General features: G+C 42.3%; 1 protein-coding gene across 28 annotated transcripts in view; it reads right to left on the bottom strand.

Moving 5' to 3' along the window:
* STARD13 (StAR related lipid transfer domain containing 13) overlaps positions 1 to 27,909 on the bottom strand; it is a 513,518-nt gene that overhangs the window by 5,842 nt on the left and 479,767 nt on the right. For 26 of the 28 annotated variants that reach the window (XM_072795476.1, XM_072795479.1, XM_072795482.1 and 23 more), the window contains 8 exons: positions 19,526 to 20,916; positions 18,248 to 18,418; positions 16,946 to 17,105; positions 8,791 to 8,989; positions 3,628 to 3,838; positions 2,884 to 2,998; positions 1,813 to 2,034; positions 486 to 703 (listed from right to left, as the gene is read on the bottom strand). In XM_072795476.1, the coding sequence (XP_072651577.1) occupies positions 486 to 703; positions 1,813 to 2,034; positions 2,884 to 2,998; positions 3,628 to 3,838; positions 8,791 to 8,989; positions 16,946 to 17,105; positions 18,248 to 18,418; positions 19,526 to 20,916 (2,687 nt within the window). The remainder of the gene's footprint in view (positions 1 to 485; positions 704 to 1,812; positions 2,035 to 2,883; positions 2,999 to 3,627; positions 3,839 to 8,790; positions 8,990 to 16,945; positions 17,106 to 18,247; positions 18,419 to 19,525; positions 20,917 to 27,909) is intronic. The other 2 variants (XM_072795497.1, XM_072795488.1) reach the window with 1 other exon arrangement.

Below are 27,909 nucleotides of genomic sequence, written 5' to 3'. Positions count from 1 at the left end.
GGAGTTGGGCCAAGCTTTCCATACATGGCAATGAGTTGTGAATATCTGAAGTTATACAGATGGATTCTGAAATTACACACACTTCTATCTTGAGAGCTACACAAACCAAAGCCTTGCTTTCCCGAGGGAGAAAGGCCAAATCAGGAGAAAAGTCAGACTCGATTTGCATAATTTGGCAGAAAGGGCAACTGGACAAACAGCAGCTCTTCTGAGGAAAGAACAATATTTGTGGCTTAATAAACCATATGTTCCATAATGAAAGGGGCCATCAGAGAGCCCAGCAGAGCTGTAAAGTGGGTGCAGGAAGCACGAAGTCAGGCATAAATACAGCAAAGTCAGTTTTCACCAGGAAAATGAGCGCTCGCTTAGCATCCCCAGTGGAGGCTGAGCTTTGGTGGTAGAACCCTGAGAAATGCTTAAATATGCAGATCTTAATCTGCTTTTGGGAAAAAGAAAAATATCTTAAACCCTACAGTCAGGCTTACCTGAGGACCACGAAGTCTCTGGAAGGATGGGGGGCCATGCTGTTCAACACATACTGATAGATTTCTGTGTGCTTGTCCAGGGTTTCCACAACCTTCCACTGGACAAAATCCTCATCCCACAGGTGGCGCTCTCTCAGAACACGATTCAAAACCACGGAAGGGGGCGCTTCCACCTCCACGGAGGCCTTCCACAGCTTCAGAGGATGCCCATCTCCCACCTTAGGAAAAGACACCACCGAAGGTTGAAGAGGTCAACGAGTTCCAGCCAGAACCTACCATTCTTCACTGGACATTCGGAAAACATCTTCGATTATGTGACTTGAACAAGTGATTCTGGACACCTCGGGTTTTTTTTTTTTTTTTTTTTTTAAGATTTTATTTATTCATGAGAGACACAGAGAGAGAGAGGCAGAGACATAAGCAGAGAGAGAAGCAGGCTCCATGCAGAGAGCCTGATGCGGAACTCGATCTCAGGCCTCCAGGATCACGCCCTGGGCCAAAGGCAGATGCTCAACCGCTGAGCCACCCAGGGATTCCTGGACACTTCAGGTTTTAAAGTTAAGATGTAGAAGAAAAATAATAAAATAATAAATAATAAAAATAAATAATAGTGATAATACAAATAATAACCACCAACACATACAGTATGTACTGTGTGCCAGGAAAGATTCTAACCCATTTTATTTTTAAATAATCCTCCTCTGACAGTGGTAGGATTAGGTTCATTATACAAATGAGAAAACAGGCACAGAGAGGCATGAGACTTGGCCCAACATCACACAGCTAAGAGATAGGGATATGACTGGCATCCAGCAGCCTAGCTTCACAGTCCACACTCCGATGATCTGCAATAGGGAGTGCTTGGCAATCTCCAGAGTGGATCCTTGGCCTATTCAGGTGTGTGCCAAACCCCATGGACAGAGCGGCCATTTTTATTTATTTATTTTACTTATTTATATTTTTTTAGAGGTGGTGGGGGAGTGGCAGACCGAGAGAGAGAATCCTAAGCAGGCTCCACACCTAGCATGGAGCCCATCGGGAAGTGTGATCACACGACCCTGAGATAGATCATGACCTGAGCCGAAATCAAGAGTTAGACACTTAATTGAGTGAGCCACCAGGGCACCCCTGGAATGGCCATTTATAAAGCAAAACAAATCCCTACTTGTTACACATGGCTCTTTGGGGGTAATTTTTTCCAACCCCTGAGATTACCTTTTTGAGATTTTATTTATTTAAGAGCATACGCTCACCAGGGAGTTTGACGCAGGAATCATGACCTGAGATGAAGGCAGACGCTTGACCGACTGAGCTACCCTGAGATTACCTTTTTGAAAGCAAGATCTGTGTTGTCTGTGCTGGAACATGTGACCCAGCCTTTGAACTTCTCCTTGGCTTCTTTCTGGAGGCCCTGGACAAGATGCTCCAGGTACGTATGGAAAGTTGCCCCACTCTCTTCCAGCTGGGTCCCCAGGTCTTCCAGAGTTGGAGCATGGATCGCAGCCTCGACATAAGAATTATGGGACTGGGCTACCAACTCTTGAGGGACCTGGACCAACAGATGCACGAAAGAGCAACATACTGAGCTAAGGAAAAGCTGAGGCTGATAGTTAAAGAAAGCAAAGTAATTTTGTCAAAAACCACAGTATGGGCAGTGGGCCTGGTGCCATGGGGCCAGGGATGTTTGCCCAAGATTGGCGGCAAGGCTGGGGTGGGAGCATTTCCTAAAGTCGGGAAAAACAAATACGTTTCTGAGACTACAGTTATTATTCAAAACATTTCAATGACTTCCCTTTTAGTCTTTCCATTTCCCTTTTATTTTACTTTAAACGTATTTTTATTCAGTTTGGCAAAATGTGGGCTGAGGAAACTTTAAGCACACAGACCTAAAGGAAACCTCAAATATGACTTAGAAATACCTTTACCTTTTTAGCACACTTTCCCCATTTACAAATGCCAGTTATACCACAAAAAGTATGCCAGAAGTCTAGTTCAGTTACTTCTTGAACATATCTGCAGCTATACGCAGAGCTGTCATTGATTCTTAGTTGACAGGGATTGCTCAATATCACACACACACAGATGTTGAACCTCATCAAGTCCAAGTTAACAAATGCAACGTAATTGGCAGGCTGGCCTTGAATCTGGCAATGGAAGGTAATGTAACCGTTTCCTTGAAAACCATCATCACAGCAACCCCAGGTGTCTAACCGGCAGAGCCTCTATTGTACAGCTAACTCCTCACATTTCTTAGAGGCAAAGACCGGAGCTACGGAGTGTACTATTGTCCTTAAAAAATCAGGAATGAACACATATGAGCCACAAACGTAGCAACCATTCCAAGCATCTTATGTAGCTCCAAGAGCTGTGAGGAAGGCTGCTGGAACCTTTTGCTCACCTCAAACAGTCTGTTGCATTCCGTGATCATGTGGGCAAGCCCCTGAGCGGCGGCCAGGTTCTCACTGAGGTCCTTTTGATCTGGCTTCCCGGTGGCATATTTCTTCTGTATGACTCTGTAATTGAAGGGCAGAGTCAGTAAGCAGATCCCAAACCCAAGGGCTTTTCGCAACACTGAGCTCATCCCTTTTGTTTTTGGGTCATGCCCGGATGCTAATCCAGATCCCAGGCTTTCTCATTGCCAAATAAAAACAATGAGCACATGGCCTAAATATTCTGAGTCAGTTTAAGAGTCTGACAGTTTCTAATGAAAAACCATGGAAAACTACAAGGGCAGGAAAAGCTGCTGGGGGAGAAATTATTTTTTCCCCAAGTTTGAAACCACATCACTGTAGGCAGCTGTTCTGGAGCCTTAGGTCCTGCTTTTTTCATTAAAGATTGTAAATATGACTTCTACTCTTTCCTGCTTCCTACTCACGCACTACACACAGACCACAACACTACTCCTCAAGCTTTCTGGATTGCAATGGGCATCCTTCCATACTACTGGGATTCATAACTGAGCATGGGAATTAAGTCTCCTTGGAACATTTTCTGATTATAAACTAAATGGTGGCAAATCCCCAAGCTGAAATACAACACAAGAAGGTGTGTGTGTGTGTGTGTGTGTGTGTGTGTGTGTGTGTAAAATCAACTAGGGGAAATACCTGGTTTAGGATCATGGCTTTTGATGAGAAAAACCCACCTGGGGGAGCTTTCTTTCTTCAGTAAATTAAGATGGAAGAGGGAAGGGGCCAGGCACACAGCAAGATTCATGGGCGTCATCTGGTTCTCTTCCACCAAGTTGACCACGTCGTTCAAAAAACACAGCAGTGTCTGCAAGACCTCCCTGCTTTCATCGGCCAGCAGCAGGATGGCAGCCTGCACTGCCTGCAGCCGCTGCTCCTTGGGGACATCTGTGGACAAGTGGGGGCCAGGTCATAGGGGAACAGCCATAGAAAGAGCCAGCGGGGAGATAGTGAGGGAGCTTCCCCTTCTCGGGGATGAAGATGCGTTCAGAGACAGGACCATCATCAACCACCATGGCCACAGCCACAAAGTACGTCATTGCTCAGGCCTCACAGCTGGTAAGAGAGAGGCAGAGATGGAACTGGAACCCCAGCAGTCCAACTCCAAACCTGCCATCTTCACAGCGAGACGCTATTTGGCAAGGGACGCCCCCTGCCGGGCCTTTCATGGTTTCTGAGCAATCTACCTGCTCGGTTATTTTCAATCTTGTTTTCTGCTCTGGCTGAAGTTGGCAATAGGCTGGGGCACTGTTGGTCTGGCTTCCCTAATGCCCACCTTCCCCCCACCCCCGCCGCCCCCAGCCCCGACAGCTTGGGAAGCACCTTTCAGGATGCCGAGGGCTCTACAGAGCCGGTTCGGACACCACTGTGTTACGAGACATCAGCCTTGCCTTTCCCCACCCCTGGTGGAACAGCCAGGCCTTGATGCCAGCTTGGCACAGTTAACTGTGAGTGGTGGGATCCAGCTGGCTGGCTCTCTGGAGTGACTCCTAGTGGGTCAGCTCCTTGAGGGTCAGCTGCACACATCTTTCTTTTTCCTACAAGTCACCCGGGCTCAGTGCAGAGGACATGTGCTATTGGCTCCCTGTGGTGACCCAATGTCACGTACTTCATAATCTTGGAGACTATGGAAATTGAGGTTGTACCTGGGGAAGAGGAACTAGGCTCACTAAGGTTATGGAGAAAGGCTGGCTGTGCCAGGCCATTCCCCTTTAGGGCGGCCCTTGTGGAGTGGTGGTGATAGTGGGTTAGAAGGGCACTGGTCCCAGATGTGAACCGATGGAGAAAATCACAGCAAGTGGGTGCTAGGCACTGCATTTTGCTGCCCCCTGGATGTGTTTGTTACTGATCTTTGAGATCTGACTCACTGCCCTTATTCTTCTCACTCTGAAAGTTATCATCAGCAGCTCACTTTGGGTACATCCTCTTTCTTAAAATACCATGTCTTAGGGCAGGTCTTTGCAGTAGGGTGTCTGTCCTTTGAAGGGATGGGGGAATGTGTTTGTGATAATCCTTGACTTGTGAGAAGAAAATATCAGGATTTCCAATGGTGTTTATGTTTTCTCTCATGCTTTAAAAATACTGATTGGGTATGCTTTAGAATGTGCACCGTATATCACAGTATAGTTCTATTATGAAAAAATAAGTAAGTAAACATGCTCAGGTATTCACTACTTGTAGGGGTACATGATAAATTTGGAGCCTGCTGCTCCAGAGAGGCTGTGGGGTGGTCTTCTGCCTGGGACCTACTCTCTCCATCGGACAGCCCGGGGTGGGCACGCTCCTGGCACAGGCAGCCAGCACATCCACATTTCTGGAAAAGTCTGACTACATTCAGTGTTCTAGAACCCATCTTTAACCCCACCATGTCCACTGTGCAGCACAAGATAGACCTGGGTTTAGTCGAAAAGAACCATTTTGTTCAAATTCTTTTTTTTTTTCATTTTGTTCAAATTCTAGCAGAACTTTTTTCTTTTTTCTTGCTTCTGTTGAAATAGAAGGAGACACCACTAATGATTTCAAGCCTGTACTGAAGTGTTATAAATTCAGCCAAGCCATTGTGCTTCTAAATATGCTGCTTTAGCTAAGGTGTCTAGTGTATACATTGTTTAACTTAACATGGCAGGCCTTCTCTTCCACGACACAATTTTTACGAGTCATCTGTCATGGCTTCATGTCACCTCAACTTTCTATTCCCTTGTTCCTTTATCCGTCAGAAAGTATCTTCTATGATTTTTCTACTAAAAAATGATTGTGAAGGTGAACTACTAGTCCTTAAATTCAGCATTCATTTTGGATCCTATCGTCTTGGACCTTTGTTACACTGACACTTGTAGTTCCTGCCTCTTTCTCAGCTCTCAGGGGACTATTCTAGATCTGCATATCTTAGTGTTGATAATGGCAACCATGTGGATGGCTATCAGCACCTCAAACTCAACATCCAGTTGGTCCTGAACACCTCTGCTCTCCCTGCCCTCAAACCGGCTCTCCTTCCCCTCTTTTCAATATTCTCCCCGTCCCCAAACCTGAAGACTACAGAGTAGTCTCTGATCCCTCCATTCTCCCTACTGTAGACCAGTGGGTTTCAGCTATTTTCATTATCCATCTAAACTCTAATGAATCATTTGATAAATATCCAAGAAGTAATACAGATAAAACTAGAACTGCTCTGGAGAAGTGGAGGAAGAATGGTTCCTCCCTTTGACTCTAGAGTCTACCCATGGAACACTGAACTTCCAGTCTCATTGCTGGAAGTCACTGCAGGTAATCCAGCACCTCAGTTAATGTGTCAGTTTATCACTAACCCTCTGTTCTTGTAGAGTCCAGTATCTCTTGTTCACCACTTCCAGATTCATGGGTGACTAGAGCAGTTCTGATGGACATGGACCCTTGTGACAGACACAGACCTGGCCGCCTACTCAACACCTACTCTCTCCTTCCTCCTCCATAAGGAAACACACTTGCTGTTCGAATGCAGGCTGTAATAATCTCAGGGAAGATGAGCCCTTCCCTCAGACCCAGGGCATAACCATGTTGGCCTAAACCCCAAATGGTAATCCCAGCTCTCTTTCCAGCGATTGAATTAAGGGAGAACGTATAAACCATTTCTCACCTACGTGACCAAGATAAATGCTAGGAGCTTCTGTAAATTTATCTCCCTGATAAAAAGAGACATATGTCCCAGGAGAAGCCCTTCTGTTCTCTTCTTGCCTTTGAGTGTGACTTTGGGAAGACATGATAATTGTAAGTTATGGTAATTGTATTGCAACCTTGAGAGCATAACCAAGAGAGGCTGACATCAGCCCTGGCATCACGGAGCTATGAAATTAACTGACTCTGGAATTACTTAATTCCAGATTTCTTGCCATGTTAGATTATAAAATTTCCTTATTGTTTACTTGTTGGATTTCTGGTTCTGTCTTTACAGCTGAGAGCATTGTAACTGGCAACCACCTCAACCCCAAGGGTTCCTCAGTGCTTAATGAATCGCGTATGAACTCTTTGCCCTGAAATTCAATGCCCTTCCTTGGGATGGCCCCGGTCTCATTTTTCAGAGTCACTGGTATTGTGTCATACAGTTACCATTCACACAAGCCAGACGAACACCCTGTCCACTCCTGGCATATGCTCATGCTATTTGTGTCACTCAACAAGTGTTCCTTCCAATTTCTCCACCATCTGTTGTCCACACCAAGTCCTGGTACTCATCTCAACTTCCTTGGGTTTTCTTTGTAACCTTATTATAGAATTTCTCCAGTCTTGCTATATGGCAGTTATGTCTGTACATGTCTCATCTCCCTCAGCTGTAAGGTATTTAAGAGCAGAGAGTAAGTCTTACCCATCCATACCATCTGCAGCATTCAACACAGTGCCCTGTGCGTAAGCGGAACTCAGTTAATGTTTGCTCAGCTAAAATAAACCCTTCTTTGATCTGGTTTCTTGCTGGTGAGTTTCAGAAAGGACCAAAGGGATTTATCTCTTGGAAATAATCTGGCTTTAATCTTAGACTAATGTCAACCCTAACCCGAGAACTGAGTAAATGTAAAGAATCATATATGATAGTTCCAAACCATGAGGGAGGCTTAACTGGAAAAATGCAGATCAACCTCTTATGGCAACAAAATCATGAACTGTGTTTGGGATCATGCACCACGTATCATTAATTTAACTTAACCTATTCACTTTGACACAATAATATTTATTTAGTGGGTCATCACTTTATCCTGTTTTTACAAGTGGTATTTATCATAATCCTTTTTGGACTTGCAATATTGTAGGCTCCTTAAGCACAGTTAGCACAGAATTCTCTATAGCAGGGATCTTCTTCAAGTTGGATCAATTCCATGTTGAGCCTCATTTCATGTATATGTTCCTGAAAACTCAAAGTCCACATGCCAAATACATTTCTTCTAAAGAATCAGAACTTGGACCACTAAAATAATTTATAATCATTACATTATTGCATCAAGAAAGAGTCACATGTTGATTTCTAATACCCCTTTGTAGCTACCTTTAGAAGGACATGCTTTTTAATCAGACATTGTTTTATTCAATGATTATTTTAATTACAGGGGTTTTGCTGAGAATTATTAATTTAACATCACTTAAAAAATTCCAAGTGAAAATACAAATTGTTGAATTAAGCATAAGCTTGATTTGGTTTGCTTGCTTTTCATCACTTAAAATACATTGTACTAAAACACATTTGTTTTTTATTTCTGGTCATTTTAACATATTTGGCTTTGAATTTCATGTATCTCAAGGAAATGCTTATTTTTTTAAAAAATTAAAGTTTTAAAAAACATTTATATATGAAATAAATTCTATTGTGTCCCGTTTTCACTTTAAAGTTATTAAAAGTACATTGAGTGTTAGTTTCAGATCTTACACAAAACCCTACTGAGGAGGAATATTTTGATGTCAAAAAGGTATTTTTCTGCATAAAAAATGGCCTGGAGATTTTCATATCAAACTGTGAACAAAGTTTACTTCTGGAAAGAAGCAGAGAATGATACCTTTTATACATTTCTTTATGGATTCATGCACTACTTGCATAACTGGCAGACAGCCTATAGAATGGTTTAAGTTGGGCAGCCCGGGTGGCTCAGCGGTTTAGCGCTGCCTTCAGCCCAGGGCGTGATCCTGGAGACCCGGAATCGAGTCCCATGTCCGGCTCCTTGCATGGAGCCTGCTTCTCCCTCTGCCTGTGTCTCTGCCTCTCTCTCAGTCTCTGTGTCTCTCATGAATAAATAAATAAAATCTTTTTTTTTTTTTTTTTAAAGAATGCTTTAAGTGGATGGGTGCACACGGGAACACTGATCTGCAGTACTTCCACTTACACTGATAGATGTGGAGGAAGGTCTCGCTGAGCTTGTTGGTGAAAAGAGGCTCTGGGAGGTCCCGGAAGAACTGCTTTACCATATCTGCCACATCATACGCAGACTGGTCCTCATAGCTGACATTCTCGGGGAAGTTCTCATTCATCTGACGTAATGCATGGATTCGAGATTTCACGCCCGATTTTCGAAAAAGACCCACCTGAAACAAGTCACAAGGACGTGTTAGTGAGGCCACCTTCACCCCAGCCATTCTCTTCCTAAGGCAAGCACCTTGAGAGTGATGACAAGGCATGGAACCAGGACTGGATGAGCAGCATCTGCATCCAAACTAGTAAATTGTACATTACTAGTTTAGTTACTCTGGGCAGTAGTAGTAGAACACTAACTCCATCTCCTGTAAAATGAAGATAAGAATAATAGCCCACTTTGCAGGGCTACTGTGGAGACTAAATGAGAAAATGTGTATGACTGTCTTTGTAACCTGTAGCCTTCTAACACACTAGATGCTATCATGCCATTCATTTATCCAACAAGCAGTGATTAAATACCACTCTATCTTAGGCATATTTAGAGTTGCTAGGTGTCAAGAGTGAACAGACCAGACCAAATTCCCTGCTCTCTAATGTTTACACTTTAGTAGGGGTTTTGAGAAAGTTTGGTGAATGGATGGTTCACTGGATCCCAGATAAGCAACTATATTCAGTGCACCTCTGGGGGAGAGGTTTACAAGAAATATGCTTGAGAATCAAAATAATACCATGAGCATGTATTTTGATTTAAAAGTCTTATTTCTTGTCCTTCTTTGGAATCCTTATATGGATTGTGTATGTTTCTCATGTGTGCTTAGCACTCATTATTCTACCTGGATGGTCATTATGTGCATAAGCTCTGTCTCCAGCAAGGATTCCTGGGTGGCATTTTTTCAGACTTCAAGACATTGTCTTATACCTTTTTCATCCCTAGGGCTGAGACTACTCTTCTGCTTGACAAAATGGAGCAGCAGTAAGGGACCCAGGAGTGAGGTGGTGCAGAGCCCTAGGAGAATGGAGATTCCAGCAGGGGGTTGGCAGCTTACATTCTAGGCCCCTTTAGAGAGGCTCTGCACTCTGGATTTGCCTCGACCCAAGAAAGGGCTGAGTTTCTCTCAGAGCTCTGGTTCACAGCAAATTTGCATATCTGCTATTTTTAAATGCCCGCAGGGCACTGAGTTGCTCAAATTTAGTCCTTCATTCAACCCTCAATCTCTGCTTTTTCTCCTTCCTCAAGGGCTCGCAGGTTGGCCCACTTCCAAGAAGCAAGGTAGGAATATTCCCAGTGGTTAGGCAGGTAAGCAGCAGCACACCGGTGAGCCATGGCTCCTCCTCTCTATGCCTGGGGAAAGGCGCCAGGCCGCGTCAGGGCTGCTCCACGTGCCGGGCCAGCCTTGACCCAAGCTCAGGTGTCTGAGAGGAGCTCTCTTGGTTATTGCTATAAATGGAGAGCAGTTCTAATTCCTTTAAAGTACAGTGACAGCAGGAGAAGAATTCCAAGCAATTAGAGAATACTCAGGGTTTTGTATATGTCAGCTGAATGGATTCTGGGGGAAATTATACACTGCTACTTTTTGTGGCAATAAAAATAGAATTCTTAGTAATACTTTTTTGCATTCCAAGCCTTATAACTCTAATTCCACAGATCAGGATATTCAGGTTTATTGTCACTTAGGGGAAGAGAGGAAAAAAATAAAACAAGACAAAATCAGAGAGGGAGACAAACCTTAAGAGATTCTTAATCATAGGAAATAAACGAGGGTTGCTGTAGGGCAGGGGTGGGGGTCTAGGGTAATTGAGTGATGGGCATTAAGGAGGGAACGTGATGTGATGGGCACTGGGTGTTCTATATGACTGATGAATCGCTGAAGTCTACCTCTGAAACCATTAATACATTCTATGTGAATTACTTTAATTTAAAGAAAAAAGTTAATTGCTTTCTTTTTTATTCTTAAAGTTTAGAAGGTCTAGAAAATGAAAAGCTTTGCCTTCTTAGATGACTCTTCAAGAATCTAAAGAACATGTATCATCCTCTGGCAACTACTCCAAACTTCACCAAAGTGCATGAGAAGAAAGCATGTACTGTCAAAAGAAAAATTCAAGACGTCGAATGAATGATTGCTAAAGTGAGCTCCGTCTTCAATTTGTTTACATTCTTCACTCCTCTAGTTCTGGCAGGAGGCCCGAGACAGTGCCACAGGGCTGTGCTACATGGGAGTTCTCAGAATCTAAATGCCTAGAAGGTGAATTCTTAAGTGTGACTCACAAACATTTATCCTCACGCGAGTTGGTGTTGTTATTCCCTTTGAGAATTCCTGTTCTTTTCTGAGCAGCAGAGAAATATTGATTGGAATCTATCAACAGAATAAAGCAGACAAGTGTTTGTGTGTAAATTGCAGAGCATCCACTGTGTCTTGCTGGCTTCATGTTGGGTGTACACTGGTGTACGTGTACAAACATATCCTGGCGGTGTTTTCTTTGTATTGTTCTGTTTCCAAGTGTCTTTCTAGTTTCAGCAAATATTGTTATTTTAATTATTTTAGACATGTCTGGAGCTCTCCAGCTGCAGGATCTGAGCTGCTTGTTCTGACTTAGATCTCACAGGATGTCCAGAGGGCTGTCAGGTATTTATTTGTTCTGCCTCAAATTCTGACAATAACCTTCCCGTCCCACCCTTATCTTCCAGGGATGTGGGAAATATCTGTGGGATCTGTGGATTTTTGTTGGAAGCACAGAAGGAAATTTCTTTCCTGAACCTAATAAAGAAAATGTGGTCTGAACTCAGACCAGATCCCAGATGTAGTAACTAAGGATGGCAGGAGGGAAACGACAGAATGAAACCTCAGTCTTGAAAGCGCCTGGAGCTGATGGTAAAACGAACCCTGGACCACCCTATGTCTGACTTCTTGTCACGTGAGCTCATGAATTTCCCATGGTTTACTCCATCTCAAGACAAGCTTCTGTTCCTTGCAGTGGAAAACTTCCCGGACACAGTAACTAGAAGATTCTTCCATATAGAGATCCGGAGAATAGGAAGAAGTCTACCTACCTTCACCCAACAACCAAGGGTGGTGACGTGAGTGATTGTCAATAATCCTTTCTTCTTAGAAGAGTTTTCAAAGCAGTGATGAAATCTGCACTTCTGGTGAAATTTTTTTTCCAAGTGAAAAATAGAGAGCTAAAGAAACCATTTTAAAGCTGTTGCTTTTGAGGGCAGCAGCCTCGTCACCACTATGAAGGGGAGGCTATTCCAGATACTTCAACTTCATTATGAGGAAGACCCAAGGAGAGTAAAATGTCTTTCATTTGCCTCTGTGACTGTCACTGCTGGTAGTCACATAGGGCCCCACACTTGGTTTAATTCTCTGCTGTCACCGTTCTGAAATTCTTAATAATTTATGAACAAAGAATCTCACATTTTCATTTTGCACGAGGCCTGCAAACTCCATAGCAGATCCTAGTCTCATGTACCTTTAAAGCATGGCTCAAATGCCAGCTCTAAAAAGGGAAGCTCGGTGGTCAGCAATGCAGAATTCATTTTATAAGGATCATGCACCTGCTTACTCATTTTCCAGGAAAAAGGGTGAGTGGTAAGTATTCCCTTGGTCTTGTTTTACTTTCTTCTCTTTTGTCTTCCACCCAAAAGTCCAGGTGTGAAAAAGCAAGGACTCAAAGTATAATCTGAAAAGGCCCCAGAACATCACTTATCTCATCTGAGGTAGGCGACAGGGCTGTGAGGAACACTCATCGGGTAGAAGACACTTGTACTGAGTAGGAAGTGTCTTCCCAGCGTAATTGGGCTTCTAAAACTTACTGTTCCATTAGAAGGAGTGGTCGGGCATGAGTGTTGCATTAGAATTCAAATTTCATCTAAATAATATAAACTCTCCTACTTGGCATCCCTTTTATGCTACTCCTTTCAGTACTTAATGATGTTTATTGAGACTTCCATTTCCTATTCTTCAGAAATATGCTCAGCTAACGAAGAAAGGTTGGTTTTATTCAGAAAGAGAAAGGTTCCTAAGTACGGCATGTGGCGGGTTCTGATTCTGAACCCTGCAGGGTGGGCCTCTCCTTGCAGTGACTTCATATTCCTCAGGACAGGCATAGCCTGTGCTTCCATGCACCACTGATTTAGGGCAGAAATAAAATCTCTGCCAACAAAGCAAGGCTCCTCTCACACACTGCTATGTCTGAATACAAATGGTTCATAATTGAAGGCTAAACTTCCTTATTTCATCTAAGGCCAGCTGTGAGGGGGAGAATGGATACCCTTTGTTTGATCATATATAAACTGTTCTGCACTTGGGAGTGTGGGAGGCAAAATGTTGGCAATGTTTCAGGGCCCTGTGGGGCTGCATTCAACTGTTAGTGATGAATGCTTATGTTTGAGGTAGACACTTAGCATGGGGGAAAGGGGTCCAACTCATTGCAGGAAGAAGCCCCCTTCCCTGAGACCCAGGGCAAAACCATGGGAGGGTCTTGAATGGTGGCTCAAGAGGACCATGTAAAGAGAGGCAGCACAGAGGCCCATCAGTGTGGTTTAGGGAAAAGATGTTCTGAGATGTTCTGGGTTTCCACCACCCAGGGCCTGAGATCTCAAGATCCTGTACGGACCTGAAGCTTTTTAGTTCCAGGGAGGTACTACTGGCAAAGAAAGAACAGTCTAGCGTGATATGTGTTTCTTCCCTCTTATTCTTGTTCCCTCTTTCTTTACTGATTCATTCATTTTTATTTGCCCTTCCTCACTCTTAAATCTCTAGAATAATCTTCCTTTTGATACTGGTTTTTAATTCTCCATTGTGTGTGTCCCCTTTTCCTTTGTTCCCTTCTTATTACCACCTTCCTTCTTCGCAGGGACCAGAGGCAGATCCCTGTGTGCTTTCCACACTCTGTGACTTACCAGATGGGAAGCCCTACAGATGTGGAGGGCTTCATAAGGTAGTAATCGGGTCTGGTGAAAGTCCCTTGGACATCTTACAGATTCATACTGATACAAGAGAGGGTTGCATTAATCATTTTGGTTACATTTAGAATCTGTATTTATGTCCTCAAAATAAGTCTTTTTCCTACAAAGCTTTTCCAGCACGTTTTTTTTTTTTTTTTTTTTTTTGTTTTTTGTTTTTTGTTTTTTAGTAACGCATTCTTCCAGTTTTAAAAAACAGTTGGAGGCTTGATATGGAGACTGAGAAAAAGCCAGTGAGCCAAGACTGAGGAGACTTTGGTGCCTATTGTCCTTCCCTTAATTTGAATCACTTTTGCTTCAGAAAGGAGACTAGACCCAACAGCAGTGGTCTCACTGTTGGGAACCATTATTCAGAATCTGCAGGGGTCCCAAGTGGTTTCCAGTCTACACTAAAGACTATGTAGTGAGTAGAACAGTTGTATTAGAATTCATTTATTTCCATCCAACTTTGTTCAAAAAAGAATTCAAGGTGACTTATTATGATCTATAAAATGGGTAAGATACAATTAAAGATAATGGATAAGAAAATCTGAACAAAAGGAAAATAAAGATAAAAAGAGTAGCCCTAAGTAGGAATGATGTACAAAATTCATGCCAAAAATTTACATATATTTACTGCAGGCAGAACACACATTTGGCTCCAATCTTTTTAGCAGCTAATATAGAGAGGAAAACATATCCAGTTGTTCTTAATATAAAACACACACTAGTTGTCCTAAAGAAACACAATGCCTTCAGGTGTTGGGGCCAGAGAAAAACTCTTCTAAGATCACAGGAAGGACACCATCTCATGCAATAATCAACGTTATCAACAAAATCCTGACACTGCATTCATCAGTGAGTCGTTCAGGGCCATTTCTCCAAGTGTCTCTCAGCATTAGAGATGGTATCACTCCAAGTCCACTGGGACAAGCAATTCTAACAGGTGGCAGCAGAGTGTAGTTTTTAAAGACTTGGACTATGGAGTTAGCTTTTCAAGCAAGTGTTGGCTACACCATCGTCAGCTGGGGGATACACGACCCAAGGTGGATATAGCATTAAATGAAACAATGAATGTAAAACATTCAGAACAATGCCTAAAACATGCCCGGAACTCAAGAAATGTTATCACTATTAAGCTAATGGCAGAGATGGACTGCATTTCCTTTAGGTGTGTCTAAACAAACACTGTTTTCTGAACAGAGCTTCTGCTGATAAGCATTCACTGGCCATACATTATAATGTTTAGAACAAAGTATTTTTTGTTCTTAGTAAAAGGCAGAGCCAAAGGCTCTAAGAGAATTAGCCAAGAGGAGGAATGAGTCTTATATACCCTTAGGAAAATTGAGAAGCGTGGATAAATATGTGTTTGAATAAAAGGCTACCCTCCACAAAACACAATCGTGGGTCTGTGTTAACAAAACAACGAAAGTACAATTGAAGACACAAAGTCCCATGTGAAAGGGCATGGTTGCATTGCTTTTAGGGTTGCAGAAGAGATCAGAGTGGCATTTCCATATTTTCACCTAAGTCCACCTCTCCAGCAAGTTTTCTCAGTAGGATATTCATAGATCATCTACCTTTTGATTAATGTGCAATTTTGGTAAAAGTTCTAAAATAAAAAAAAAAAAAGACAATGCTTAAGTAACTAGATTCATTGGTTTGCTCTACTTCGATATTATTCACAAGCCAATTAATTTTGGCTTAATCTGCTAAGCACTATAGTTTTAGAAAAGTGATCTGTTGCCCTTCTTTCTGAGAAATAACAGGTAAGCTACTAAGGCCATTTCTCAAAAGGAAACAGTCCTCACCACCACAACAGTAAGAGCAACCATTCCTGCCCTTCACTATGGCTTCTAAAGAAATGGGGAAAATGTATACTTCTCTAATAAGGCAAGAGAGGGTTGCAATTTATCAAGTGGGAATATGGCCTTCTTGGGAGGAAAAATGTCTAAGAAATGAACAGGTGTTAATTTGGAGGAGTGAAGGCTGGACCTAGTACATTACAGAATGGGTGGTGCTCTGGATCCAATCACAGGCCACCAATTATGGTGGTCCCCCAAATAGTCATGGAGACAGAAAATGATCTCTGAATATTTTGTGTGGCTTGAGCTTTTTAATCAACTCTATAAGATGAGGGGATATTTGATTTAGCTGAGATTGTTTTCATAGTTTACTTGTATATTTTAAAATGACATAAATAAATTTATCTTTGATTTAAATTTTCCTGGTCATGGTGCTGCTTCCAAAACAAAACAAAACAAAACAAAACAAAACAAAACAAAAAAAACCAGAATTAATAGGCGCCTGGGTGGTACAGTCGGTTAAGCGCAGAATTCTTTGTTTTGGCTCAGATCCTGATCTCAGAGTCCTGAGATCAAGCCCCATATTGGGCTCCTAGCTCAACGCTGAGTCAGCTGGAGACTCCTTTCCTTTCCTTGTGCTCTGCCCCTCCAGCTTGTGGACTTGCTTTCTCTCTCAAGTAAATAAAGAAAAGATTTTTTTAAAAAGAATTAATAAAAGAAAATATAAAAACTTAATTCTTTTCTCATAAATAATAAAACAGGGATGAAAGAATGCTATGAAATCAATGATGGCAGTGGGGCAACAATTAAAAAGGAAATGCAGGGTAAAGCGTAGTAGCTCCCAGTTTCTAGGGAAGGCAAATTTGATAGCACAGATACACACTATTAACACACAAACTATTAACATGAATTTTCACTCAGAAAGACAAACAAGGGATCCCTGGGTGGCGCAGCAGTTTGGCGCCTGCCTTTGGCCCAGGGCACGATCCTGGAGACCCGGGATCGAATCCCATGTCGGGCTCCCGGTGCATGGAGCCTGCTTCTCCCTCTGCCTATGTCTCTGCCTCTCTCTCTCTCTCTCTCTGTGACTATCATAAATAAATTTAAAAAAAAAATTAAAAAAAAAAAAAGAAGAAAGACAAACAAAAACCAACCAAACCAAAAAACAAAAAAACCCAAAAACCATGAATTTTCACTCAGGACATCATTCAATTCCCAGTGAGAAAATACCCTCAAACAGCCTGACCAGGATGTAGCCTGGGTAAATGAAATACTGACATATAATCACAATGCCTTTTACTTTTGGCGAGGCATGTCTTATGTGACACTGGAGAGATCCGACTTCATCTGGCTTATTTTGGGATTTACAACCATACCTGATCGAGGCAGTTGCTACGCAGATATCTGAGCGCTTGCTGAATACTCTGAGGCAGGGGTTGTCCTGTTCTCTGGACGTGAACTATGAGAGGAACACCAAAGACAGTCTTGTCTTTGTAATCAGGAACTTTCATCCTCTTCATGAACTTTGGAACTGACCTAGAATTCACAGAAACCAAGTCATGCAAGCCTCCTGGGGCAGTCTGTAGAGAGAGGCTGTGAAAGCAAGCAAGAGGGAAGCCAAGCTTTTGTTGGAACAACCAACAGGCACAGGGGGAATTGAACAACTCGTTTTTAATTAATCACATGACATGGAAGTACTATGTGTGCCCCTTGCCTATGTTAGATCTCTAACTATGACTCCCGTTAGAGGAATCGATTTATGGCTCTATTTTCAAGTGAAGAGGACAACTTTCTAATCTAATTGTGACTGGCACACCTCTCAAGTGATAAATACTTGTCCCAAATAAGACAAAACAGAACAAAATTTTAAATTCTAAGAAGAAATTTAGCTGGGGGTGGGGGAGGAAGGATGGGAGAGAAGATGAAACACTTCTTGACTATGTCCTTACTTTTTTAGAACCGGTTACACTTTTTAAAGGAACTTTTAATATACAAGCATATATTCATTTGACTATGCAATTTATAACTTCCCAAAATATTTTTATAAAGGCACTGTCGATTTCTTTCTATACACAGTATATAACATAAGACAATTAAAGACATATTTTATATTTTTTCAAATCCACCAACTCATCTAAAACAGGTCCATATTTAGGTTCCAACACATGCTTTTGTTAGTTCCTTACTATAAAAGTTTACTGCATATTCTTGTTTTTATTTGCCAATGAAGTCAAAGTAGGAATGTATTTGAAGAATTAAGTGTTCTTTGAATGAAATCAATGCTCTAAGCGTTGAGCTCTGCATTGAGCCAGAAGGTACAAGTGACAGCTGTTTCTTTGCAAACTGCCAGGATTATTTTATGGCGAGTTTATTTTTAATTCCTCTGTTCACAATTAATCACCCTTTACTTGTCTTTTTTCCTTCTTGGAACCTCACTGCTTTCCCTGGAAACTAACAGCTACAGATAAAGCAATGCTTTCTGTCGGCTACATCACATCCAAGCTGCAGCAGCACAGAAGGCAGACGTGAAGATAGAACTCCTGCCTTATTTTCAGAAGATCGGCAGTGAAGTCAACGAGTGGCTTCTTCAGGAATCAGAACTTAAACACTGAAGCTTTCGCAACTGCACACTTAGCTCTAGAACAAACGATCCCCTCCTAAGTGAACATGCTACGCACCACGTCCAGCCGTGTTTATTGGACATGGAGTACTTCTCCATGATGGCTGTGAGGCGAAGCAGTGAGAAACGCTGGAGCAGGTTCAGCTGGCCGGCCGTCTGGTTGCTGATGTGCGGTGCTGTGGATGGCTGAGGCTGGTGTGAGAGCTGGAAACTATTCCATCGGAGTCGCCTTTACCAGAAAGACCGTCAGAGAAGCCAGTCACAAAGTGGACGTGATATTGGAAAACATAAGATGTTACTAGTTTTTAAGGAGCTAATCAAAATAGTTTCTGAGCCAAGGAAAATCACAAAGTAAATGGAACAGAAGACACCAATGCAGAGAAGAAACAAGAAACTACTTCAAATCTGATAAACCCGGGAAAGGTTCTAATAAGGGACATAAATACATGTTATTTGTTTGTTTATTCCTAAATTTGTTCCCGAAGTGTTGAAAGCAGCTGAGACAGTGTATGTGTAGGTGTGTGTTGACAGAGAGACAGGGAGAGAGAGAGAGAGAGCTCAAGATGGAGAGTGAGATCTGGAATGTTCTGGAACTGTACAACATTTTCACACTGCCATCCTGTCTCCATTCCAATGCTCCTTCTGTGGACATGGAACCCGGAGGTGGCAGGCACAGACTAAGTAGTACCCCTGAAGTGATACCTCAGCGAACCCCAAGGGACATCTCATTCAACAAGAGCCCAGCAGCATGTACAGTATTACTGTTTCCACTAGTTAATGGCCCTTCCAGGGCCATTTTTCCAGGGTGCTTCTGAAATGGTCTTTGTAAAATAGCTTTGTGTATTTTGTAATTGGCATCTTAAAGCCAACATAAACTTGCAAAGTACACACCTTAGGTCTCAGAAATCTCTCACAGGATCAAAAAGAAGTTTAAAAATTTGAGTTAGAGATGTTTTAATCATGACTGCAACAAGGTCATGGGAAGCACAGGTGCTGAGTTTCCCTCACCAGTGGTTCCTGAGGGTGCCTGGCATAGTGCTCTCTGCACATACACTCACAATTTTTTGTTTGTTTGTTTGTTTTTTTTTGAGTAAAAGTAAGATTGAATTAAAGAGAAAAGACTCAGAGAAATGAATGGGAGTTAACATGGATTCGATTACCATGATGTCTGTAGAAAAGATACTTCTACTCAAATAATTCCTAACTAACTAACTATATATATATATCACTTCAGCGTCAGGCATTTAGTAAGCTCTCTGTAAATGTTCACTAAATAAACAGACCATAATTATTAGGACATGGATTAAAAATTATCTCAGAAAATCATGCCACCAACCTGTTTGGCCTGGTCAGAGAGGCCCCGACGCCAGAGTCCCTCCTCTCTCTGACCCCAGTGGCCTCTGACTCATTGAGAGATGTTCCATCTCTTTCCACATCACTGGGTGTTGTCCGACCTTCCGAGACAGAGTTGCCTTCGAAATCTAAGGTGATCTGGTTAGGAGATGGGAAGGGGCATAAGCCGGGTTCTCCAACCAACGCATCGTGTGTCTGCAGTTCAGGCAAGACATTTTTTGACCAGTCGTCCACTACCTCTTGGAGCCCATTGACGTGGTGTAGGATGTCATCTAAATGGGGGAAGAGGTCATCTTTCTCCAAGTCCAGGAGGTCTCCTGTGCTGGCGTATAAGTGGGAGCCCGGGACGTTGTCGTAGATACTGACTCTGCTCGCTCTGTGGCAGGATGCCATGAGCCTGGGCTCCCTGGCACCGGGGCCCTGCTGTCTGCCCAGGGAGATGCTACCGGTCCTCCAGTTAACCCCATTGCTACCGTCTGTTGGTGACAGGCTTTCAATAGAGAGCGCCTTGGGGAACGTTCCTGGTTTGTGATCCTTGGGGATATGCACCACCAGGTTCTCCTGGGAATGAAACTCCTGTGTGTGGTTGGGGTCGCCCGCGGCCCGCGGTGCCGGCCCGGCCAGCACATCCAGGTCTTCCAAGTACATGCCTCCGCGCTTGCTGGCCTCCTGGCACTTCCGCTCCTTCAGGCCGGGCGTGCTCACCCCACTACTGCTGGTTTCCGACTGGCTGCTCTCCCCACTCCACTTGCCGGGGCTCAGGAGGCCTCGGGGGCCGGCGGTGGAGGGCAAGCTCTGGATGTCTCCGTTCGGTATGGGTATGGGCACGCGCTGCATGGCCTTGAGGGCGTCCGGCTCCTGCTGCAGCAGCGGCCCGCTGATCACCAAGCCCCCGGTCCGCCCCGGCCCCTTCTGCCTGCCGTGCGCTCCCTTCCCTCTGAGAGTTTCCATGCGTTTCAAAAACGATTTGGCTCTGGCCCTGGGGGGTTTCTCGTTCTTTGGGTGCAGAGGGTAGCCGAGGGCGTCCCTGGGGGACGGTGGGCCGCCGCTGCCGACGAGCGTGGCGTCCAGCATGGCCGGGCTGTCGGGGCAGTCGAGGGGCTCCCGGCCGGCGCTCTGGCTGCCCGGCTGGCTGCGGCCGTCGCTGCCGCCGCTGCTCTCGCTGTGAACGGAGCACACCTCGGGCTCACTCAGGTCCGTGAGGACGCTCTCACTGCTGGTGGTGTTCCTCATCCGAATGTCTCCCGATGACCCATTTCTGTCTCCTCCGGGGAACGGGCTGTGCAGGTCGTCCACGCGAGACCACCGGCGGCTGGTTCTTTGGAAAGTCCATTTGTTGCTGATGCACAGATCTTCCTCATCCGAGTCGTCGCCCTGGAAGACATTAAAGGCGATGCTCATCTCCAGGCAGCGTGGATGCAGTGGGGACCCGGGTGCGCACCGAGGCGCGGTCCCCCCCCCCCCCTTTCCTTCCTCCCTTGCACCCGCCGGCCGCGGCCACCTTTCACTGTCCCGGCCACCCTCCTCCACCTCCTCCCTCTGCTCAACCTGCCCAGCCTTCTTCCTTTCAATGTTCATAGAGTTGCTGAATCCTTCCTTCCTCTCTAAGTTTTCCTTGACTGATTACAAAGGGCTGTAATTACCATCTGACTAGACGTCTAAATATAAAACACCTGCAGTTCTCTTTTTCGGAAACTTAATCCTGCCATAAAGGGCGCTTCTCTCCTGAAACCTCTTCACTGAGCCCCAGGACCATATTTCCAGCTTCCCTCTTCGGAACCTCAGCATCAATCTACCTCAAAGCTAACACTCCTTACCTTAGACTCCCAAACCTGATTCTTACTGTGTATTTCTTGTATAAATTAACAGCAAAATCACCCACTGAATTCCACTATTTTAAGAAACTTGGGAACAATTCTAGACATCACTCCTTGAGGAGTGTCCCATCCAGCTCGCTCTGCTTGGCCTGCCTTCTTGTTTTTAATTAACTCGGAGTCTAAACGCCTTTTGGCAGGACACGCATCTCCGGGCTGCTGGGATGCTGCGGCCCCCAGTGCTCTGCCCTCTCTCACACTCTGTACCTCACACATTTCTTTTACCTATCTGGGTGCTGAGTATGAATCCCCTGAGGGATGACAGTTTTGGTTCCCTGTGGTGAGAGACGGCCTCCTCATTTGTCTTTGTGAATCCTTAGTGACCCAGGACAGATCCTGACCTAGGGCAAAAAAATAATGACCTCCTTCCAAGATGAATGGGTTCATCAGCGTCTGCCCCCTCCTTGTCAGGCATATTACCAACACCCAATTCTGAAATGACTTTCAAACCTGTTCCCTCATTCATATCTTCATTCCCATTCCCTTTGTGTAAGCCCTTGGCACCTCTGTCGGGGTTTATTACAGTAAAAGCCTGGCTAGAATCCTTGTCTCTGGCGTCTTCTGCATCTAAACAGCTTTCCACAGTGGAATCCAAATATGCTCATGTAATTAATTTTCCAGCTTCAAAACCTTCAGCGTCCCCTGGCCTTCCTAGCATGACATTCTTTAGCATGGCATTCAAAGCCCTTTCAACCCGCCTGCAATGTACTGTTCTTGCCTCATTTCAGTTGTGTCTTTCAATTTCACTGCTCTCTGTTCCCTGGCCTGTTCTCTTTGAAGCCTTCCCTGACTGCTCCAAGGCAATGACTACCTTCTCCCCTGAGCAATATTGCATTTGGATTAGATCTTTGTTATAGCCTTTATTCTAATGATAATTTAAGCTTATGCCACTCGCATCCACTGTCAATCATTAGAGGTAAGCTCAAGAGAAGAGCTTGTGTTCTGGTGTCTTATTCCTATTTATATCCTCCCCAATGTCAAGCACATAGTAACTGCTCCATATTTTTTTTTTTTTTTTATTTGAATTAAGTTTGTTTTGTTTTACTTTGGCATCTGGTTCTAAGACCTGTTTCTAAATTCTGGTAACACCAGTTAGGAGCTTAGATAATTGTTTGCAAATTGCTTACTCTCTCCAAAGTAAGTGTCTATCACTCATGAAATGGGACTAAAAATAGGCCCTGCTTCATAGGTTTGCTGAAGGAGTTATGTGAAATAATACATTTAGGAGGGCCTCACTTAGGAGTATTTGTTATTTTCTAGTGTTTGCTCAAATACTTACCTATATATTGTCTATCTAAGAAGATTGCTTACCTATCTTTTTACATATCTAATGTCCACTTTAACTTAATTTGTTTTTTAAAGATTTTATTTACTTATTCATGAGAGACACAGAAAGAGAGGCAGAGACACAGGCAGAGGGATAAGCAGGCTCCTTGAGGGAAGCCTGATGTGGGACTCGATCCTGGGACTCTGGGACCAAACCCTGAGCCAAAAGCAGACGCTCAACCACTGAGCCATCCAGGCGTCCTAACTTCCCTTAATTTTTTAATACATTCTATTCTCAATGAAAACAGATGCTCAGTCAATAAGTATTGGTATCTCCCCATTCTTGCTTATTTTTTGAAAATCTAGATGCATACAAGTTGGACTCAGTGACAAATTTGAACATTCACATGTGGTGGAAGATGGGAGAAAGGAAAAAACTAAAGTACTAATGGAGAATTCCATAGCTTTGGGATCACAGTAGGACATAGCTTTGGGTTTAAAAAAAAGTTATATAAAGATTTGACAAAAAAGTTTTTAAACATGTACTTGTATAAATGTTAAAAAGTACAGATTCCAGGATGATGAATCAAAGTTATACTGTCTTTGTAGCATTTTAGATTTCTCACTCCCTGTGATTGATACAAAAAGACATGATATTTGAGGGCCATTTATATATCAGGCACCATCGCATATCACATTTCAGGAAACTAGTGAAAAGAAGTTTATTTATTATTTTTTTAATAAATTAATTTTTTATTGGTGTTCAATTTACCAATATACAGAATAACACCCAGTGCTCATCCCGTCAAATGCCCCCCTCAGTGCCCGTCACCCATTCACCCCCACCCCCCGCCCACCTCCCCTTCCACCACCCCTAGTTCATTTCCCACAGTTAGGAGTCTTTATGTTCTGTCTCCTTTTCTGATATTTCCCACACATTTGTGAAAATAAGTTTAAATTATCATTCTGAAATAGCCCGTTTGGCAAATTCTTTTTGAGAAGGAAAAAAAAAGATAAACTTTTAAAGAAAATGTAGATATTTTAAATAGAAACTATGATATTTAGTGTGGGTTCTAACAAGCTCTCTCTCAAGCTAGCCCGAACTTGGTTACTGATGCTAGCAAACCACATACTAGTTGGATAAGGATCCCTTTATTTTGGTCAAGAAAATATGCCAAGCTGGGCACTGTGGACTGGACTGGAAAGCCTGCCTCTGTCTTCTCGACTCTAAGAGCTTATTATACTAGCTTTGAGCAACAGGAATGTATTTGCAATCTAACCAAGGCATGTGAAACAGTGGTAAAGTCCTGGAAAAAAAGGCCAATAGTTCAGGGAAATTTTGCAGTATTTAGATCTTTTGAACCAAAACAAACAAAGGAAAACCAAAGCAATAAAAAATCAAACAAAACAAAGAAAAAAGATAAAACACCCATTCTCCTTTTGCATCTTGTATATATAATTATCATAGTATGTCCCAAAGGGTAGTGACATGATTCTGTTTTTTCTTCTACCAGTGCAGAATCTTTCAAGCTATTGATAGTGACCTACAGTAAGAAATTTTCCATCACAGCTTAAGGTAACACATATATTACAATAAACAAACTGATGCTATAATCGTTATTCCTTGTTTGTACTCTGATATTTTATAATCTAGTTTGGTCTGTTTCATTTAAAAAAATATTCTCACTTACAAATTGATTTCACAACCCACCAATGTGTCATGATCCAAAGTATGAAAAACACACTGCAATAGAGTTTAAGTTTTTTTTTTTTAATACAATAGGGCCCAGACTATCACACACACACTTTCTAGTAATAATTGTGCAAGTGTACTGATTAGGAGGTGTTAAAATATAATCTGTTTGATAATGTTTGCTGAGGCTAAAAACAAATAGTTTGATTACTTAGGAATGCAAAATGCAAATCTCTAGGAATCAGATATACTTATGAGAAAAATATACACCAAACAAACTTTAATCTCCCGTCTCAGTGGTTTAGTAGACCATGGAAATACAGACACAGTGTTCGAATTCTAACAAAAGGTTCTCATGGTTCTTGTGGCCAAGATGGCTGTGTTTGATGTTACAGACAGTTTTGCTGGTAACTGGTTGCGCAGCTCACACCCAAAGAGTGTGATCAAAAGGCTAAATGCAACTAAGGGAGAAATCTCTGAAGGATTAATTTTATTAATTTAATTAATTATTTAAATTTATTTAAACAATTTATTTAAATAATTATTTATTTAAAATTATTTATTATTTATTTATTAAAATTTATTTAATTTAATAAATTAATTTATTATTTTTTAAATAATTTATTTAAATAATTATTTATTAAAATTATTTATTATTTATTTATTAAATTTATTTAATTTGATAAATTAATTTAATTTAATTTCCATTAATATTGAGTGTAGTGTTACTGGCAATCCAGCCTAAATTAGGCCACAAAGTTATGTGCATTTTAAGAATAACTTGAATGAGCTAGAAGAACTCACATTTTTTCGGTATGAATATGGCACAAGGTAATTCACTAAGTGATCACATGGTGCTCTTTTTGAGAGTCAATTTTCTCAGCTGTAAATAGGGATGATAATAATACACATCTACCATGATTTGTCAACAGAACCAAAAGTGATTATATGTGAAAATGCCACATAAGCCTTAAAGTGCAAGATAAAGCTAATTACTGTTGTTAGAGACTGGTGATATTGAGATGTATAGAGATCTTAACAGAACTGAAGGATGGCCTGTTAATAAGATGAAGTTTCATGAAATAAAATATAATGACCCTAACTTCAGAAATTAACTATAGTGTGTGCAGGATGGAATGGACTTGGTTTAACTGCAGTTCCTATTAATACCTTTGAGAGTTGTAGTGGATTTAAACTTCATGTGAGTTAACCGTGTGATGTGGTTGCCAGACTAAGACACCAACTTTAAGATGCCTAACCAGAAGCATGAATCTCAAGACTCTGAAGAGGTGCACACCGGTCACATACATCAGAAACACATTTTAAGACACACATGGAAAGGGGTGTATTTCTAAAGAATAGTAATTAGGATGGCCAGGGATCTAGGAACCACAACCTCCTGTGAATGATGATTGAAAGAACTAACAGTTTGGTTTCAAAATGAGAAATTTAAAGCAATGCTTTTCAAAGTGTGGTCAAGGGGCCACCGGTCCCCAAACTACGCAGTCTTTAATGAGGTAAAAGTACAGACCTAAGAAGTAAGCATTAAAAAAGTTGGTCACCATTTGATAAGGCTGTGTTATCCAAGTTCATGAACAGAGTGGCTCTGTCTTACCGAACAGGGTAGAGACCAGTTTGGGTGTCACATAAATATTACCATGTATGATATTTCAAGATTAGTTGATCTACCATAATACAAAGTAGATCATGTATAGGATCCAGTGTTTCACAGAACGATAATCACAGGAATTGGCTGGTGATGAAGGACTGAAGATGAATTTTGAAAATACAGCTTCACTTACTTCATTTTGAATAGAAGGTAAAAAAGGAATACCTTCAGCTTTTAAAAATTACTTTAAAACCTCTTCTTTCGTTGTAGTCAATATACTCTGTGAGACTGGTTTATGATGACTAGTATTAAAACAAACATTTAGATATACATCTTTCCTTTGAGTGTAGTGTTACTGGCAATCCAGCCTAAATTAGGTAACAAACAGGAAACTCGCTGTCAGGAATACTCGAAGTCCTGGCATTTGATTGAAGTGTGTGAATAAGCACTTAATATGAGAAACTGCTATTTCAAAGTAAGCTTTTTGTTTAGTTTTGACAGTTGAACAACAAAAAGGATACGAGTATAATCATGATTCTTCATATTAACTGCCTATACATACACTTTCAATAAAATTGTGGGCAGTTTTGTAACTCTTTTCTATTTCCCACTACATTTGGTTTGTTTATATTCATTGAAATGAAACTTCTGTGTTTGTTGCATCTAATAATAAAACAACGGGGTTTGTATTTTCTATAACTTTTTTCATTTCATATTTCTAATAACTCGTTTGTACTGAATTTTACAAAAGTATCCTGGTCAGTGGCAGACTGGACATTAAAAATAGAACAAACAAAACCCAAGCCACTCACTATAGACAGTTTGAGAAACTCTGTTCTAGATTGAGCAGAGGTCAGAAAACTTTCTGTGAAGGGTCAGACAGTAAACCTCATAGGTGCCTGGGGGCATGCAGTTTCTGCCAGACCAACTCAACTCTGCTGTCCTTGCAAGAAGAAGGAGTGTGGCTTTGTTCTAATACAACAATTGGTTTGCCAACCCCTGTCTAGAAGATAGAGCTGAAGGGTTGCTGTATAAAAAGGGAAATATATACTTGGTGCTGCTTCAGAGAAAAGAGCTAGAATCCAATAGGAAGTTTACATCAAATCAGCTTTTAGCTTATTATTCAGAAGACTTCTAGTCATTGGAAATGAACTACCGTGCAATGCAACAAACTCATCGTATCTGGATGCCCACAAGCAGCGGCTGAGTGACCTATGAGTGATCCCCTTAGAAGCAAATCCTGTAATGGACAAGAGGCTAGAGAAGATGACAGGACATCCCTTCCAACTTGAGGATCCTATGGTTCTAGGCTATTCACATGCAATGGTCTTCAAACTGTTAATATTTCCAGGCCAAGTGAATGCTAGAATACGTCATTTTTCTCTCACTTCACCCTGCTGTCTGTTGCTGCAGAGAGGCTTCTGATTTGATGGGAGAGACAGTTGGGTAGGGGGAGGTGGGGTCGTGTGTGAAAGGGTGAGGGGGTGGGGTGGGGTGGGGTGGGGTGGGGTGGAGATCAGGCTGCCCTGGGCAGCAGTGGCAGCAACTTTGAAATGCTGATGGCATCCAGGCCAGGAGAGGCTGGCTGCAAGGTGGCAAGGTGGCAAGCAGTCATGGTTTCTGTGTTGCTTTCCACCTCTGCTCATGATTTCAGAGAGCTTTATTAAAACTATAACTTTAACTGGAACCTTTTGGAGCTACTCTTTCTCTGTTGGGAAATCTTAGGGAAGAGTCTCGTGTGCGTACGTGTCCTTCTCTTTCCTCATTTAACAGACAGCCTTATTGGATCCTTCGGTCTCTGACTCTTAACTTTGAATAGAAGTCAGCCCACATACATGCTAACCATAACTGGGGGATTTTTAAGTCATTGTGAAGAAAGTGTGAATTGTGTAGTTAATAATGGAGAAGAAACACTTTTCTGAGAA

The sequence above is a fragment of the Canis lupus genome, chromosome 24 (assembly GCF_048164855.1).
Source record: "Canis lupus baileyi chromosome 24, mCanLup2.hap1, whole genome shotgun sequence".
NCBI lineage: Eukaryota > Metazoa > Chordata > Mammalia > Carnivora > Canidae > Canis > Canis lupus.
This window is presented reverse-complemented; position numbering and strand designations above follow the sequence as displayed.